The sequence below is a fragment of the Monodon monoceros genome, unplaced genomic scaffold (genome assembly GCF_005190385.1).
Source record: "Monodon monoceros isolate NGI ecotype Baffin Bay Population unplaced genomic scaffold, NGI_Narwhal_1 Super_Scaffold_6, whole genome shotgun sequence".
NCBI classification, from domain to species: domain Eukaryota; kingdom Metazoa; phylum Chordata; class Mammalia; order Artiodactyla; family Monodontidae; genus Monodon; species Monodon monoceros.
Window position 1 is genome coordinate 55426186 of NW_021703783.1, and position 17276 is coordinate 55443461.

At 37.4% G+C, this 17276-nt stretch overlaps 2 protein-coding genes across 3 annotated transcripts in view; one reads left to right on the top strand and one right to left on the bottom strand.

Moving 5' to 3' along the window:
• Positions 1–2828, bottom strand: part of ZFC3H1 (zinc finger C3H1-type containing) — a 49703-nt gene extending 46875 nt beyond the window's left edge. The window contains exon 1 of one of the 2 annotated variants that reach the window (XM_029205223.1): positions 1994–2828. In XM_029205223.1, the coding sequence (XP_029061056.1) occupies positions 1994–2591 (598 nt within the window). In that variant the 5' untranslated portion in view covers positions 2592–2828. The remainder of the gene's footprint in view (positions 1–1993) is intronic. The other variant, XM_029205224.1, reaches the window with a different exon arrangement.
• A 201-nt stretch (positions 2829–3029) lies between these two features.
• Positions 3030–15404, top strand: THAP2 (THAP domain containing 2). Its single transcript, XM_029206396.1, has 3 exons — positions 3030–3554; positions 9594–9789; positions 12857–15404. The coding sequence occupies exons 1-3, from the start codon at positions 3484–3486 to the stop codon at positions 13244–13246; spliced, it is 657 nt and encodes a 218-aa protein (XP_029062229.1). The 5' UTR covers positions 3030–3483; the 3' UTR covers positions 13247–15404.
• The last annotated feature ends 1872 nt before the right edge of the window (positions 15405–17276 follow it).

The following is a 17276-nucleotide window of genomic DNA, read 5'->3' on the forward strand; positions in this document are numbered from 1 at the left end:
CCTTCACAGATTCTTATAAAGAATACCACCTCTAGGATGGATTAGTGATACTTCACAAGGAAAACAATGAGCAGAAGATCAAAACAATCATCCTTAAGTGCAGCATCTGTGAAAAGAAAAACAGCAAGAGAGCTCATTTCTGATAAGTTACTACAGAAATCAAACTGGATATTTTCCCGTACTTGTTTCACAACATCATGTGCCTGTTCATTAAAAAGAACATATAAGATTAACAATTAATAAAGGTATGTGGTAGAGGTATTGAATGAATGGACAGAAAGAAGGCAAAGGCAGGAGGTAGGCAAGTCCACGTACACTTCCTTCTCTAATATAAAATAAGAAAAAACTTTAAGCTCCCATAGTACTTTTTACATACCTGAATTTGAACTTTTTACACTGAACTATAATTATTTACATTTGCCTCTCCAACACAAATTAGAAGTTACATCTTTGTATTCTTAAAAAATTTACATATTTGTACTTAAATAGCCTTTCCATTTTTAGGCTCAGAATTGACAACAAATCCTTGGTTAAAAAAGTATCTTGGGCAGAGGTTTTCTAACTTTATTGAAAGAGCATTCCTCTTTTTAAAAGTTAAATACCTACATGATTTTTTTTCTGAAACAATCCTGGAGTGCTCCTAACCCAACTTTTGATTGTAGAAGTTTTTTCAGAGCAGTAGCACCAGAAGCTCCTACTTCTTACCTAAACCTACATTTCTGGTCCCCTTCCGATCCCGACATCTGGGAAAGACAGTTTGGTCCTAAGTATTCTGTGAAAAAAATGTTGAGTGTCTCCCAAACTAATGTCTTTATATATAAGTTTCATATATAATGAATATATTAAAAAATCATTACACCATGGAAATTACAACCAGTAATAAATGTTCTAAGTAAACTATTTTTATGCAGTTATCATGGAATATGTCAAGACACAGTTCTACAAAAAATCTGAAAAAGTATATATTACATTACTACAATAAATTATAATATTATATATATAACTGAATCACTTTTCTGTACACTTGAAACACACGTTGTAAATTAACTATATTTCAATTAAAAAAAAAGTTTTTTAAGACATAGTTCTACAAACACGTCTTAAAATGGCAAACCCTCAGATGAGTAAACTCAGGAATGTTTACGATAACTATGAATAAGATTAGAGGGGACAAAAACCAGATTATTTTGCTATTTTCCTTCTTAACCTCTCCATAGACTCCACCTTCCCATAAACCCCACAGTTTCCAATATATTAAAATAAAAATGCTGTTAAGTTTCATTTTCTATCTAGCCCACATTTGTCAGCAGTAAGAGTTATAAAATGTCCAAAATGTGAACATAATAAATAGAAAAGTTAAGGAGGTAAAGTTTCCCCCAAAGATATGTGAATTTCAAACCTCTGAATTTGAGTTGGCGAGTAAGATACCAGTTCTTTTTTTTTTTTTAACTTTAAAAAAGCGGCAGTGTGTAAGAGTAAATCAAGAAAGGCAGAAACAGAATCACAAATAAAACCAGTAGGATTATGAACGATGAAACCTCACAATTTTCAATGTGACACTGCAATATGAAATAAGCAACAGTATTCCACAAACTTTTTATGGCCAATATTTTTTTTCTCCCTCTTAACAATCTAAGGCAACTTCACATAACAAAGTTCCTGTACTAGCAAAAACAAAGGCTAATGAAACTTGGGCTTCTGATGTAATACTGCAAATCTGATTTTACACTGTCTCAGATTCCACCAGTTTGGCCCCCATCCATAACACGTTCATGTTAAAAAGCAATACACCCAATAAAGCAATTTTAAGAAATAACGCTACAGTTTGACACATGGGTGGGGATTACCAAAGAACCGCCTACGTTAAGTATACTGACAGAGTGAAAACAAGCGGTTCTGACGGTTCCGAAAAGTTACTCATCTCACAGATCTGAGAAGACGCTAAAGGGAACTTCAGTGACACACCCAGGGCAGACCGCCACGTTAAGGATACAACTCTTCCGAGGTGGAGAGGGCTCTCGCCAGCTCTGACTGCTGCCGAATCCGGATCCAGCTCCTCCTCCCAGAGGAGGTCTGCCCCCCGGCTTGCCTCCTCGCTCACCCCCTCCTCGCCCCCTACTCCAGCGACTCCCACCCCGGTAAGGCCTGCCTCGAAAACGGAAACGGTCCAAGGCGATGTGGCTCCGTTCCCAAAAGGACGGTCGGGGGCTGCTTTCGGACAGTGAGCTCGAAGGCATCCGCACGGAGGGCGGGTGAGACCGGAACGGCTCTTTGGGTCGGTAGCTGCTGTGTCCCCTGAGGTGGCCCCGCTCCGACGCGTGCCGCGAGCGTGAAAAATTCCTCAGCTGCTGCTGAGAAGAGGACGATGACGAGGAGGAGCCACCGCCTCCGCCGGATCCACCGCCCCGGGCCGGGTGAGGAGGCCTTCGCCGCGGGTACGGTAACAGCCCGCCGCCACTGCTGGTGCTGCTGCTCCGGCTCCGTACTTGGCTGTTATTATCGTCGTCGCTGATCTCCCCATCTTCAAGCTCCCCTTCTTCCTTGGGCGAGAGGCCACTGGAGGCCGGGGCCGGAGTATCTGCAGTCGCCATCCCGGGAGCAGCGCGTTCCACACAACCTTAGCGCTCTGTCCGGGGATCCGCCCGTCAGCTGCCTTCCTGCTCAGTTTCCTTCTTTCTCAACGGACCCGGTCGGTGCGGCCTTACCCTACTTGCTCACCTAGCGGGCTCTGCTCCCCAACTTCCCCGCACCCCAGCTCTTTCTCGCCGGACCGTCGCAACCCACTTCCCTGCCCTAGCGCCCCCTTGCTCCTCCGCGATCTGGGCTCTTCCGCCTCGCGAGAAGAGAGCTCTGGAAGTGGCTCTGCTCGTGACGTCACTTCCTGCGGCACGCAGGAAACAAGGCTCCCAGTTCACGCGATAATAATTAGGACAACGCGATTCTCACTGGGAGTTGTAGTCTTTTTTTTTTGGCTCTCGCTTAGAGTTTGTCCTTCCAGTCTGAGGCCCGTCCCCACTCCAGACGCTGCTTTGGGGTTTCTGGGTGCGTGGCGGGGTAGGCGGGCCCGTTCTTAATCTCGGCCGTGAGAGTTTCAGAGTGATGGGGGGATGAGAGGGACACACGTCTTTTTTTTAATTGTTCGGAGGACAGCTGCTGAAGAGAAGCAGTAGTCCTACTCCCTTTTGGGAGCCTGAGAGAGGACGGGGTGCGTCCGCCATGTTGGTGAAGGCAAACGAAGGGAACTAGAGCTCCAGGACTGTCGGCTTCTGTGGCTCAAGTCCGCCATATTAATAAAGAGAAAGGGAAGGCTGACACCCCCGCTCCCCGCACACATACGTACACCCTTTCTTCCCACCTAGCTCCCTCAGCTTAGCTGGGTGGGCCCTTCCCCAGCCTCGCTTGCCCAGTCTCTTCCCGAAGGAAGCGTAGCAGCCCGCGCCTCAGATTAGGCTTAAGACAGCGCCGAATGAGGGCGAAAGGGAAATGCCGACCAATTGCGCCGCGGCGGGTTGTGCTACTACCTACAACAAGCACATTAACATCAGCTTCCACAGGTAACCTGGGCAGGGAGTGGGGGTGACGGAAACGGGAGTTCCTAGGCTGGGTCTCGCTTGTGTGGAAAGAACAGGATTCTACTAATTCTAATAACTTCGCTAGCTAGTAGCAGGGACGCATCATTTTTGCCCTTTGTGTGTGTTTCTCAAATCTGTCCAATTTTTCGCTCCCTTCGGGGAAGGTTTACTCACTTTGTAAAAGAGAGCCAAGTTCTCTCCGTAATTACTCCTTCTCTAGAAAGTGACAGGAGGATACCTTAATTTTCTATTCTTTTACTCCCTATGTGTTAGACCAAGTTTTGATATTAATGACGCCATAAGAGGAAGCAAGATCTGCCTTTTCAAGTCAGCAATCACCTAAAAAGCCTGCTGTGTTCCCGTATAATTAGTCAATTCTCACTAGCTGGATTGACATGGGAAGCATTTAAATTTCAAATAGTCACGCACAGTAACTCTGCGGAAAAATTGAGTCATCATCGTAAGTAGCCGTGGAATTAAGCGATGTTAATGAAAGTGGAAAAAATAAGCTTTCTATTCTTACTAGAACAGAGTAGTATAAAAAGAACCCAGGTTATGTTTTGCCTTCGTTTGCTGGAAGAGCAATCAAAATTCTTTATTTCTGTCAAATCAGAACTCTGGAAAGCGCTTTGAACCCTACATGAAACATAATAAGTACTTGGTAAATGTTTACCTTCTCTGCAAGTGCCTGCCATATGCCTGAAGAAAAGAAGCATTCAAAAAGTTAAGTACAAACAGTTCCGATTTTATATACCTCACAACTTAAGATCTTAGAATGTAGAAAATGATATCCTTGACCTTTCTTCCTACTTCATTATGACAAAATGTACCCACTTATTAAAAGTTACCACTTAAAAAAAAAATCCTTGTGATGTTTCTGTTTTTCGTCTACTTCATGCAAATGTAGTGCTTTATTCATTCATCCATCAAATGTGTACCAAGCTCTTATTTCCCCGACATGGTGCTAGGGATCCAGAGAATTCTTAACCTTCCTGGAGTTGGAATGAGAAAGACCAACATAAATAATTGTGGTCAAGTGCCAAAGAAGAGACCTTCAGGGTCTCTAACTTAACCTTGGAAAGTCAAAGAACACTTCTCAAAGGATGTGAAATTTCAAACGAGACCAAAAGATGACATAGATTTGGTCCTGTACGATACTTAAAGGATTTTCTGTTTTATCCAATGAGTACTTGAGAAGCTATGGAGGGCTTAAAAAGAATGGCGTGATTAGATTTGTATATTAAAAAGCCCTCAGGCTGCAGTGCAGAGAATTACAGTGTTACTTAAAGTGCTGGTCAAGCATCATCAAGAGATGAATTTGACAGAAAGGAGCTTATTACAGAATGTTAATGCACCTGCTATTTCACAAGGATATCCTGCTACAGCATCAACTGAACTAAATGTACTTCTGTTGCTGGCACAATCAGCACTAGATTAGAAGAGGTGAGCGTTGATAGAGAAAAAAGTTGGGAACCTGTAGTAAAACAATGGAGAGTCCACCCAGTGGCCTAGACTACAGTGGTACTGACAGTAGAGAAGGAAAGTGGACAGACTTGAGAAATGTTTGAGGAGAAACTACCGTATATGGTCATTTGATTTGGAAGATGAGGGGGAGGGAGGATTCAAGGGACCAATAATGACTGTTTAGGAGATGCACAGTGGTACCCTAACATACATACCTCCTCTCCGTGTTTGACTGTTTGCTATGAAATTAACATTTTCATGTGTAACCCCGGAAGTTTAGGTGTTAAAATAACATTATTTATAATAAAATTAATCCCTATTTCATAATTAACACTATTCACTCCTTTCCTAGGACATTGGTAGACTTCTTTATCCCCATGTACAGCTTATATTGCCTAAACTTACTGTCACCATTTTTCTTTTACTCAGCCCATTCCAGTCTAAGTGTTGCCAATAATAATCTTTTGAAACTGTTCTTGCTAACATAAATTGTCACTCCAGCGTCCTTTTTTCATGGCATATGATCATTTCCTCCTTGAAATACTCTCTACTTTGAATTATTTGATACTAATTTTGTGATTTTCATCTTACTTTTTTGGCCTAACTTCAGTCTCCTCTGCCACTCCACCCCCTGACCAAGGTCTTCCCACTCTTATCAGAAGGATTGCAATGGTTCCTGTGGTCTTGGTTAACATTTACCTGTTAATGCCTCCCAAATCAATACCTCTGGTCCAACTCTCTCTAATGAGTTTTAGACCTATCGGTAAAGTGTCTCAGTTATTTCCCTGGTCTCTTCAGTCCCTCACATTCAGCGTACTAAAACTGTACTACTGAACTTGCCCTTCCCCCAAACCTACACCACTTCCCATATTCCCTTTCTCAGTAAATGGAAACACCATCCACCCAGAAACCAGGAGGTCATCCTCCCTTGACTTCTCACCATTCCCTCTCAGTTGGATTATTACAACAACCTTTTAACTGGTTCACTGCTTCCATTCATGCACTCCTAACCGCTCTTCTATAATCAATAGTGTGTTGCTAAATTTTTAACAACAGGATTTCCAGGAAAGGGGGAAAGCCCTGATTTGTAATGTTTGTCCAATTTCCATGATATAAATACTCCCACCATAACTGGTTATAAGCTACGAATATGACATCACTGATCATGGAGTTGGGAAGAAACATGCAATACTACCCTATTCTATAGCATTTATTCCATACAGGTGTAACAGACATAAGTAACCTGAAGAGTATAGACAACAGTAAAATAATTAGGAAGTGATGGGTTTTTAGTATTTATTACCTTTGTTTTTAATTTATTTAAATGCAAACTTACATAATTTAATTTTTAATAATGGCTGTGTTTAACAACCAGTTAAAACATTTTCTGTTGACAGCTCTAAATTAGGCCTCTTAATGGCTTACCAATGCCATTTTGGATAAAGTTCAAAATTACTCTTTAACTTGGAAAGTCCTCCATCTTCGTTTCATGTCATAACACTCTTCCTGTCCCCAAGATACTCTTTAACACTCTTCACTACTACCATCCTAATTTCCCTAGCTAATTCGTACTGTCTTAAGGCCTCTTGACGAGATTAGCTCTTCCTGTTTTATGGTTCCGTGCAATCCTGTACTTACACTTTTATAAACTCATGACACTTGTAATTACTTTTATAATAATAATAAACAGCATTTATTTAGTATTTACCACATACTATTCATTGGGCTGAGCATTTACTCACAATGTCTCATTTAATCCCTAGAACCATACTAGGTACCATTATTACTCCACTTTATGGATGATGAAACTGAGGCCTAAAAAGATTAAACAACATTCTTAAAGTCACCCAGCTATTACATGAAGGAGCTGGGATTGATACCTGGTTTGATTACAGAGACTATTTTCAGCCACTCTTTTCTACTACATCAAGCTATTTGATTCTCTACCTTCCCCATTACAGTATACCCACATAGAAGGTAGACATCATAAAGGTAGATCAATTTTGTTTACTACTATGTCTTCAGTGCCTAGGACAGTGCTTGGAATGTAAGAGGCATTCAGCTGTTAAAGACCCAAGCAAAATAGCATTGTTAAAATACTGAGTGATTTTCCAAAACTACTAATGTTTCTGAAAGCCTGGTTCTATTATTGTGTAAACAAGAATATATCCATCTATTAATACCACGTTAATTTTTTAAAATTAATATTTACATGATTTATTATTACTTAAATTCAGTTTATGGGCTGCTTCTCCCACCCTTTGAATTTGCTGAGAAAAATCCAAACAACACGTGCAAAAACATGATTAAGGTTAATACTGTATAAAACATTATCTAAAATCAAATATAAAATTGTTGATTATTCTTATTTCAACACAGGTAATCTAAAGATTATTTAGTAATGCCAAACTAACTCCATTACTTTGTATATTCATTGATTCACTCAAAAAGTTCATTGAATGCTTACTAACAGGAAAAAGTAGTGAAAAAACAGCTCCTAACCAGGAGAAACCTGTGATCTAGTGGTGGAGATAGAAAAGTAAACAATTAGAATACAGTTATGTTAGAGCTATATGATATAGGAACATCTGACCAAGTCTTCTGATCATAAAAAAACTTGTTAGGAACATGGGATTCCTAAACTGAGTCTTAAAAGAAAGAAGTAGAATTTGATCATGTTAAGGTCCAATTGGAGACGTTGGTTTCATAATTTAAAACTTTTTTTTACTTTAAAAACGAGCTAAAAGGGGAGGGGGTGAAAGATAATATTTGAAAGAAAGTCTTCATATATCTGAAGAGTCTTATACAAATGCTAATACAATAGTGCTGATAGTACTTATTTGTGCTTGAAGTCCCAAGAAGAAGAAGTGTGCTTATAAACTAAAGCTTAATTTTTAGCTTAATCCTCAGGAAACATTTTCAGATCACTTTGAGATGAGAAAGTGATCAGAAAGCTTTGAGATGAGAATACATTACTATTAAGAGGTGAGGGCTAGGCCGAGTAGATAAAGTCTCCATTAGAGAGACTTGTATTTCTAGTGAAATGCAAAACAACGTACATATATGAAAACATGTGAACTGCAGAGTGACACACGAATGTTATCCTCAGGTGAGGGTGTGTTTGGGGCAGTGGGGGTGGGGACATGAGATGGCAGGGTGTCTAAGTAAGTAAGTCTGGGCCTTCACCTCTGTGGCCCTCCCTGCTGGTAATTTGAGCAAGCCTAGTATATCTGACACAGCCAAAGCTGTTACCTAATGAAGCTTCAGTTGGGGGCTTTTGAGCCACATGATCTTCTAACAAATTTAATGGTTCTTTTTAGGTACTAGTGAGTTCATAATTAATACTTCAAGGATAAGGTAGTCAAACTAAAGAAGAGTTCAGTTCAAACTTATTACATGTGAATGTTGATTCCTCTATTTGCAAGTCAGTCAACACAGTTACCATTTGAATTTTTAGACAGTCCCTTATATTTTTCTCTTCCTTAACAGGTGTACACTGGGTGCATATCAGTATATTTTATATCTGAAATAAATATAAAAGGAAAAACATTCCTGCTGGGCTTGTCATCAGCATTTTACTTTTTGTAGTAATTAATTATGCCTTCTACTGTACAACATAGCTTAAGAGGTCATTTTTAAAAAATATATGCAGTTTAACTTCATGCAAGTAATATAGTGAATTATAAATTCATATATTCTGTATTTATATTAATTAAGCAAATTTTTGTTGAGTCCCAACTGTTTGCAAGGCACTACATAAGTGTTAAAGTTAGATAAAAAGATAAAATGAGGGCTTTCCTGGTGGCGCAGTGGTTGAGAGTCCGCCTGCCGATGCAGGAGACGCGGGTTCGTGCTCCAGTCCGGGAAGATCCCACATGCCGTGGAGCGGCTGGGCCCGTGAGCCATGGCCGCTGAGCCTGCGCGTCCGGAGCCTGTGCTCCACAACGGAAGAGGCCCCAATAGTGAGAGGCCCGCGTACGGCAAAAAAAAAAAAAAAAAAAAAGATAAAATGATCCATGTCCTCGAGAAACTTATAATCTTCTTTGATTTCACTGGAAATTTATTAAAATGGAACATTACAAAGCAATGTAGTAAGTATCATAATGAACACAGAGGAAGGAATACCAGAATCTGTCTTGATAAAATTTAATCTGTAGATGATCTGATTTGTCTTGACCACGTACATGAGCAGCAGATCAAAGCACTGTAAAATTATTCCTGCTTATAATGGATCTACATAAATTTAATCTAGATCAGTTTAGTCTTGTTTATTTTACTGCCCTTGTTAAGGACTAGTTTGGGAAGAAAGGTCTCTTTTTAAAACCCTGAAAAATTAAACCACTTAAGTTAGTTTTTTATTAACTTTTTTACAACTTATAAAAATGAGCATGAATTGGTTTCTGTTCCAGTATCTGGATACCGGAAATTGTTAAATTTTTATGTAAATGGAAGACACTTTAAATTGTTACCTTTCAAATTTTCTTTTAACCATTGAGGTACAACCAGAATTGTGATAGTTGGAATTTGAGTTGCCTTTTTTTTTTTTTTTTTTTAAAGGTTTCCTTTGGATCCTAAAAGAAGAAAAGAATGGGTTCGCCTGGTTAGGCGCAAAAATTTTGTGCCAGGAAAACATACTTTTCTTTGTTCAAAGCACTTTGAAGCCTCCTGTTTTGACCTAACAGGACAAACTAGACGACTTAAAATGGATGCTGTTCCAACCATTTTTGATTTTTGTACCCACATAAAGTCCATGGTAAGTAATACTACTTTTACGCCATTTTAACCATTTTTAGAATCCATCCCTTTTTGTTTGTAACATGGAACAATTAAGAATATATTGAGGGCTTCCCTGGTGGCGCAGTGGTTGAGAGGCTGCCTGCCGATGCAGGGGACACGGGTTTGTGCCCCGGTCCGGGAAGATCCCACATGCCGCGGAGCGGCTAGGCCCGTGAGCCATGGCCGCTGAGCCTGCGCGTCCGGAGCCTGTGCTCCGCAACGGGAGAGGCCGCAACAGTGAGAAGAGGCCTGCGTACCGCAAAAAAAAAAAAAAAAAAAGAATATATTGAAATTCATATATAATGCTGTGCCTCAAGAAAACAGCAAAACTGAAGTAAAGATGCAGGCTAGAATTAGTGCTCAGCACTCCTGACTCCAATATTCTTTCCCCAACCTAAACTGTTTTATTATATTGGAATTTTACATCATTGTTTATTATTGTCAATAATTGACCCATTGGTAAAACTGAGAAATGGTAATGAAACCTCCAGCATCGCTCTGCTCTGATTTTAAGATGATATGCAAATAATGTGTGTTAAGTGCTTTCAGGGCAGCACACCCAAAGAATACCAGAGTTACACCAAAGAATATAAGTTCAGAGGGAGGCATAACAGAAAACCTCATAGAGCCCAGGCATTTCGGCTGGGCTTGAGCTTGGAGTTTGGAACGTAGGAGAGGGTTCTTGACTTTGCACAGCGCAGCTGCAATAGCATGATGAGAACAAAAGATAATGAGTTGAGGAGTGAATGGAAAATAAGTGTTAGCAAGGGATATTTAAAAGGAAGGAGACATTTAAGGTATAGTATGAATGTATTAAAACAATGTTTTATCTAGTTAGGGAAGATCTGATCAGAGGGGAAAAAGCTAGCTGAGAAAGACAGGGTCACTGAAAGGTTCAGAAGGGAGGTTGTCAGAGTGGAAATTGAAAAGTGCCTTTCCCTCATGTAAGAATCCTCAAAGAAATGTCAACAAAATAAAGAGTTTAGCTTTGAAAAGGAGGATAGACATCTTTTCCTCTCAGAGAGGAAAATCACTGCTTTTCTTGAGTTATTTTTGACAGTTAAATTTGTAAATCTACATGAGTTACTATCTGAATGGAAGAGAAGGGAGAGGAGATTGTGGTAAACCAATTATCACAGATATTAGAAAAGCTCCAGGAGGGCAAGCATTTCATTTCTGAATCCTCAGAACCTCAAATAGTGCCTGGTACATAGTACAAACTCATATATTTATTGAATTTGAAGTATACCTTGTTTTTGACATTTTGGTCATTTATTCATTCAACAGATGTTTACTAAACTTTACATTATGTCAAAATCCAAGTTAGATGCTGGGAATATACAGATCAAAAAAGAGTCCCTGCCGATTCCCCTAGACAGAAGGAATGCCAGTTGTAGGTTTCATGAAGACAGGAACCATATTTATCTTACTTGTTCACTGTTGTGTCCCCAGGAATTCATAAATGAATTCCTGTGTTTCAATAAATGTTTGTTGAATGAAAGACACAAAGCTATGAAATTAATCAAATAATCTGGGAACCATAAGTGGTTTAATATTATTGGAGTAAAAATTAAGATGGTGAATGGCAGCACTTCCCTGGTGGTGCAGCGATTAAGAATCCGCCTGCCTGCCAATGCAGGGGACACGGGTTCGAGCCCTGGTCTGGGAAGATCCCACATGCTGTGGAGCAACTAAGCCCATGTGCCACAACTACCGAGCCTGCGCTCTAGAGCCCACGCGCCCCAGTTACTGAAGCCTGCACGCCTAGAGCCCGTGCTCTGCAACAAGAGAAGCCACCGCAATGAGAAGCCCGAGCACCGCAACAAAGAGTAGCCCCCCCGCTCGCCGCAACTAGAGAAAGCCCATACACAGCAATGAAGACCCAACTCAGCCAAAAATTAATTAATTTTTAAAAAGATGGTGAATGGCAGAATGGGGTGAGATCCTAAATGGTACAGTATGCCATGTAGATATTTTGGCATATAAAAAAGATATTTTTTTCTTTAAATAATAGGAAGGCAAAGAAGAATTTAGCCAGTATTAAATCATCAAATCTGTTAGAAAAAATTATTGTGTGGCAGAAAATAGACTAGTGAGGATCAGAATGAGCCAGAGATCAATAAAGAAGTTTTTAATATATTCAAGCCAGACATGAATGATATGGGCTTGATATGGGTAGTAGCATTAAGAATGATGGAGAGGAGGGACTTCCCTGGTGGTTCAGTGGTTAAGACACCACGATTCCACTGCAGGGGGCATGGATTCGATCCCAGGTCAGGGAAGATCCCACATGCTGCACAGTGTTGCAAAATAAATAAATAAAAATAAAAACTTAAATAAAAGAAATGAAGAGAGTGAAAAAAAAAAGAATGATGAAGAGGAGAGGATTTGTGATACAGATATTTAGGAGATAGAATTAATAGGACTTGATGACTAATTGAATGAAAGAGATAAAGGGAAAAAAGGGTCCTCAGGTTTCTGATTTGGAAAGAAAGTTTCTAGCCAGATTTTAAAACCTTGAGTGTATCAATAAGATATAACTGTGCATAATTAATAGGTAAATCTATTCAGGAGCTTGATACTTTGGAATATGTTTGTATTAAGTAGGACCACAGGTCTGAAATATTAATCAAATTGAGAGGATAGTATTTACCTAAAAAAGAGATCAAATCAGTATCACAAATAAACCAAATGTCTAAATGCATTCTATACTGGCCTTAGAATATTGCAAAGAATATTTTTAAGTCTCTACAGAATCATATTCAATAATTTGGAAGAGACCTAGGAAGTCCATTCTCTATTTCCAGACCAATGCTTTTATCTCTCTGAAGAGAAAAGACAAAAGGAAATAGGTGGCTGGAGTTAATTCAACCAGTTGAGGAACTTGAATCCATGACTACATGAGATAGGCTGCTGATGTTTCCTATCAAATTTTTAAAATCAGTTTTTAAAAGAGCAGTTTAAATACTGTTATCCAAAACAAAATTTACTTATTTGTGATATTCCATAATTTATGTTCAACCCTCTAATTTTATTCTGCTCAGAAACTCAAGTCAAGGAACCTTCTGAAGAAAAACAACAGTTGTACTCCAAACGGACCACCTAATTTAAAATCAAACATTAGTAGTCAGCAAGTACTACTTGAACACAGTTATGCCTTTAGGAACCCTATGGAAGCAAAAAAGAGGATAATTAAACTGGAAAAGGAAATAGCAAGTTTAAGAAGGAAAATGAAAACTTGCCTACAGAGGGAACGCAGAGCAACTCGAAGATGGATCAAAGCCACGTGCTTGGTGAAGAATCTAGAAGCAAATAATATATTACTTAAGGGCACATCAGAACACATTTTACCAACTGCCTTAAACAGTCTTCCTTTGGAAGATTTCAAGATTCTTGAACAAGATCAACAAGGTAAAACGTTACCAATTCTCTAACTGCAAAACAGACTAAAAGTACCTTCAGTTAGGATTTGATGCTTGAACTTCATTCTGTTCAAAGGTAAAGATATTTAAGGAAATTATTCCAAAATTGGGTATTTAATAAAGTTTTACCTGAAGTAACAACGTTACTGCATAATTTATTTATGAAGACTTGGTTGCAAAAAAAAATGGAGAACTTCTTATGAAACTTATTTGAACGAGAATGGAAGTGCCTTATGTGAGAATCATGTACTTAAAATTTTTTCTAGGAAATTGTATGTTTGTAAAGTGTTTTGTGTTTTTAAAAAAATTTTTTCCTGTACCAAAGTTGGGATATTACATTCTAAGTAATTTGCCTAGTAGGAGTTAACCAACATGAAATAAAACTTTAAAACTGCTGGATTTTGTATTAATTAAATTATTATTTTTGGCACTGTGATTGGGAAAAATTTTAGGAAAAAACCTGAAGTACAGGGCAAGTTCTTTTATTTACACTTTTCATATCTTTTTATCAGTAAAACTGAGCTAATCATGGCCTCCCTCATAACAAAATTAGCTTTTGCAATAGCTTGTAAAATATTTTGAAAATAGTATTTTCAAATGTGAAGTACCTTTGCATCATCCAAGTAACTCAGACTACTAAAAACAGGTAGCTGATTATATTCACCTTCTAAGAAAGTATGTTATGAAATAACAGAGATTGAGATCTAGCTTTTACTTTAAACAAAAAGATAAATGTATACCACATTTATTCTCATAATAAAAATATTACATATTCTATTTCAAAACTGATACATTAATAGGCAAACATGCTACACAGTTCCATGTTAGGAATACTCCCTCTGTCCCCATGTGTGTTGATACCAAAATTCTTAAGCTTTCTTTTTTTCCCATAAACCCACAATAGAATTGAATTATAGAAAAGTACTTACCATATTATATCTTTACAACTTATAACCTAAAATGAAGTCAATTTATCTTACACATCAGCTTGATTTTTGTCTCCTCTTTTAGTGAGAGTCAAATAGAGCAACCATACTGCATAACAGAAATAGAATGTAGATCTTTTTAAAAATACATGTGTCTCTGGTAAAGCTATGCAAGTGCTAATTATTTTACAAAATAGAATATCAGAACTATTCTTATAGTTTCCATTTGAACAATTAAAGGGTTTGCCTTATTTTACCAGATAAATGTTTAATAAGAACCCTTTCCTTCAAACAGCTTTGGTCAAATCATGTAAAAATTTATTAATGTACAATCAGGTTACCCAGGCCTGATTTGAGCTTCTGACACCGCCATATGAAAGTAGCATATACATAATCACATATTACTGTAAATCCTTCCCATAAGGTAATGGCTACTTGGTGATAAAAATTTTTTTTTTTGTAACATTTGCTGAGATCCTAGCAAAAAGTCTTTTTATATTATTAGCACCCTTTCTTTTAATAAGGAATGCTTCCCAAGCAACTAGATGCACAAAGGCAGGAAACGTCTCTTTTAGTTATCATCAGGCACTTAAAATAAATATTTATGATAATTCTTTTGTGTATAATGTAAACCTTGTTAGTCATGTTATCTTTTTTTTTTTTAAGTCATGTTATCTTTAATATTGGATGTAGCTCCTTGGAATTTGTCATTACATGTTTTCAACTATCTTTATATGGTTTCAAACATACACATCAGCAAACACTTACTGACCATTTCTATTTTATACCTCAAAATAAGTTGGGCAAATAATCATTTAAACATAAACTATGTTTCCCAAGTATAAACTCTCACGTGGTTCACCGCCCCTCCCCAATACAAAACAAAACACTAATGCGGGCTGATTCCCATCTACAATAATACTCTGATATCTTAATATAACATTTTTTAAATCACAAAAATAAAGCATTATAAAATACAACAAGCTTTTGGCAAAGTTACTTAGACTTCATTTATTAATATTTGAGAGTACTGAATAAACTACCACTCAGTAATTCTAAAGTAAAAATTTTTGCTGGTTTTTCCATGTCATTTTCATGTTACTGTTCCAATAACATGCTCCAAACTCTCCCTGCATCAAATTATTTTAACATACATCTGTCTACCTTAAAACTACTTTCAAAAAAAAAAAAAAAAAAAACTACTTTCATTCACAGAGAAAAACATAAAAGGAATCTTTTAAAAATCGTGTTTTCAGTCTGTTGATAAACTTATGACTTAGCTCGTAGACCATAAAACTAATCAAAATTATAACAGTTCTTTGTCCTCTGCTTTGACACAATACATATTCTCTGTTTTATGCCTGTCATTCATTCTATGTCTACCAGGCACTAACCCCTACAAAGGACCAGCCAAAGGCTAGGATTTGATATAAAGATGAATATGACATGATTTTCTGCCGTTAAGTTGCTCAAAGTCTCTTGTGAGAAACAAATATTATTCATAATACAATATGATAAATGCTATGAAAGACGTATGTGTGAAGCTCTTTGAATTGGAATTTAATGAGAACGTGTAAACTTTAGACCTTTTTACAATGAACCAGTTTTCTTTTGAAACAAACAGATTTTCTTCTTATAATGACTTACCAAAGGAGATTTTCTAGAAGGACATGGGTGTTGACCTGAATCACATACAGTGTTTATTTAATGAATTGTAAGACTTTTTTTTCCCCGTTAAAATGAACACTGAACAAATTTGTTGTTAATGATACCTTGTTAAAAGGAAAACATAAGTAAGTAAAATATTATATCAAAGCCAAGACTGGAGTTTGACATTTGATGTTTTTACTAAACAAACCCTACTATCACGAATTTTTAAAAGTAATTTTAACTCAGAGTCTTAAAGTGAACAAAGCACTATGGCACCAATTAGTTCTCTTACTTGCTCTTCACATATATTCTGTGCGGTAGGTGGTATTATCTCAATTTATAGATGAAGAAATCCTTGTTAATGTAATTTATTTATTCATTCAGACATTTATAATGTGTCAGCTGGCACAAGGGATAGAAATGCAGTAATCTAGGAAGTTCTAGATTGAATACTGGTCTTCAGCCTCCAAATCCTCTTCTCTGACCTCTACATTATAACCTTCTGTCAAATATATGAATCATTAAAATAGGACAGGTTATGTGTCTCAAAAAACTAAAATAAAAAATATTGTGTGTATATATACAGTAAAGACAGTCTGTGAAGTCATTGTTGATCTCTTCTAGGTAGACTTTATAATGTTGGATTTTTCTAATCTCATTTCTCAATGTTAGAATACGGGTAAATTTTAATTTTGGAATAATATAGAAAGTGGTTCCTCTTTATGTCGGAATATGGGATTCTTTTAGTATTTAGACAGTTGGAAACTTCATAAAATTAATGATTTTATAATGTATATTAAACAATTGCATATTGTTTTCACAAAAAATGTATTCTGAGTATGTTGATATTAAAAACTTTTCCAAGGAAATTACTGTCATGTCTATTATTTCTAAAATATGTACATAAACATTTCTGTGGAAATCCATCCCCTAAATTGATCCCCTAAAATACTTCTGTAGAAGTCTGCCTCCTTAAATTGAAGCAAACTGTAAGCAAAATAAAGATATGTAAAGCCTAGAAGAGGAATTATCATTTTCATTTTATGGCTCAAATTAAATCTAAACATACATTATAGTTTATTTGCACTGTTTTGAATACTGGTTATACAATCTGCACCAGATATATGAAGGGCTATAAAAATGTTCTGTCTACCCTGACAATAATTTGAGGCTCACACAGAGATTTATTTGTAGATATGCTTACCAAAGCATTATTTTAATAGCAAGGAAATAAGATATGATTTTTTCTTATTAATTTTTTCTAAGTATTAAAATATTATTTAGTACTTTAATTTAAAAAACACTTTTAACATTCACTAAGAGACACTGAGCAAACTAGAATGAACCAGATGGAAATGGTTCCTGTCCTCAAGTCTACGGGGCGGGGGGGGGGGGGGGGGGGGGGGGGGGGGGAGAAAAAAACTGTGTTTTGTTTTCTGTTCCCCCCTCCTCTCCCCCACTCCAAT

What these genes read in the sequence shown, in the direction of transcription:
- THAP2 (XM_029206396.1), top strand. Translation starts at nt 3,484, where the DNA reads ATGCCGACCAATTGCGCCGCGGCGGGTTGTGCTACTACCTACAACAAG. An exon ending in ATTAACATCAGCTTCCACAG is followed by an intron (nt 3,555 to 9,593) that starts GTAACCTGGGCA and finishes TTTTTTTTAAAG; the next exon opens with GTTTCCTTTGGATCCTAAAA. An exon ending in GTACCCACATAAAGTCCATG is followed by an intron (nt 9,790 to 12,856) that starts GTAAGTAATACT and finishes TATTCTGCTCAG; the next exon opens with AAACTCAAGTCAAGGAACCT.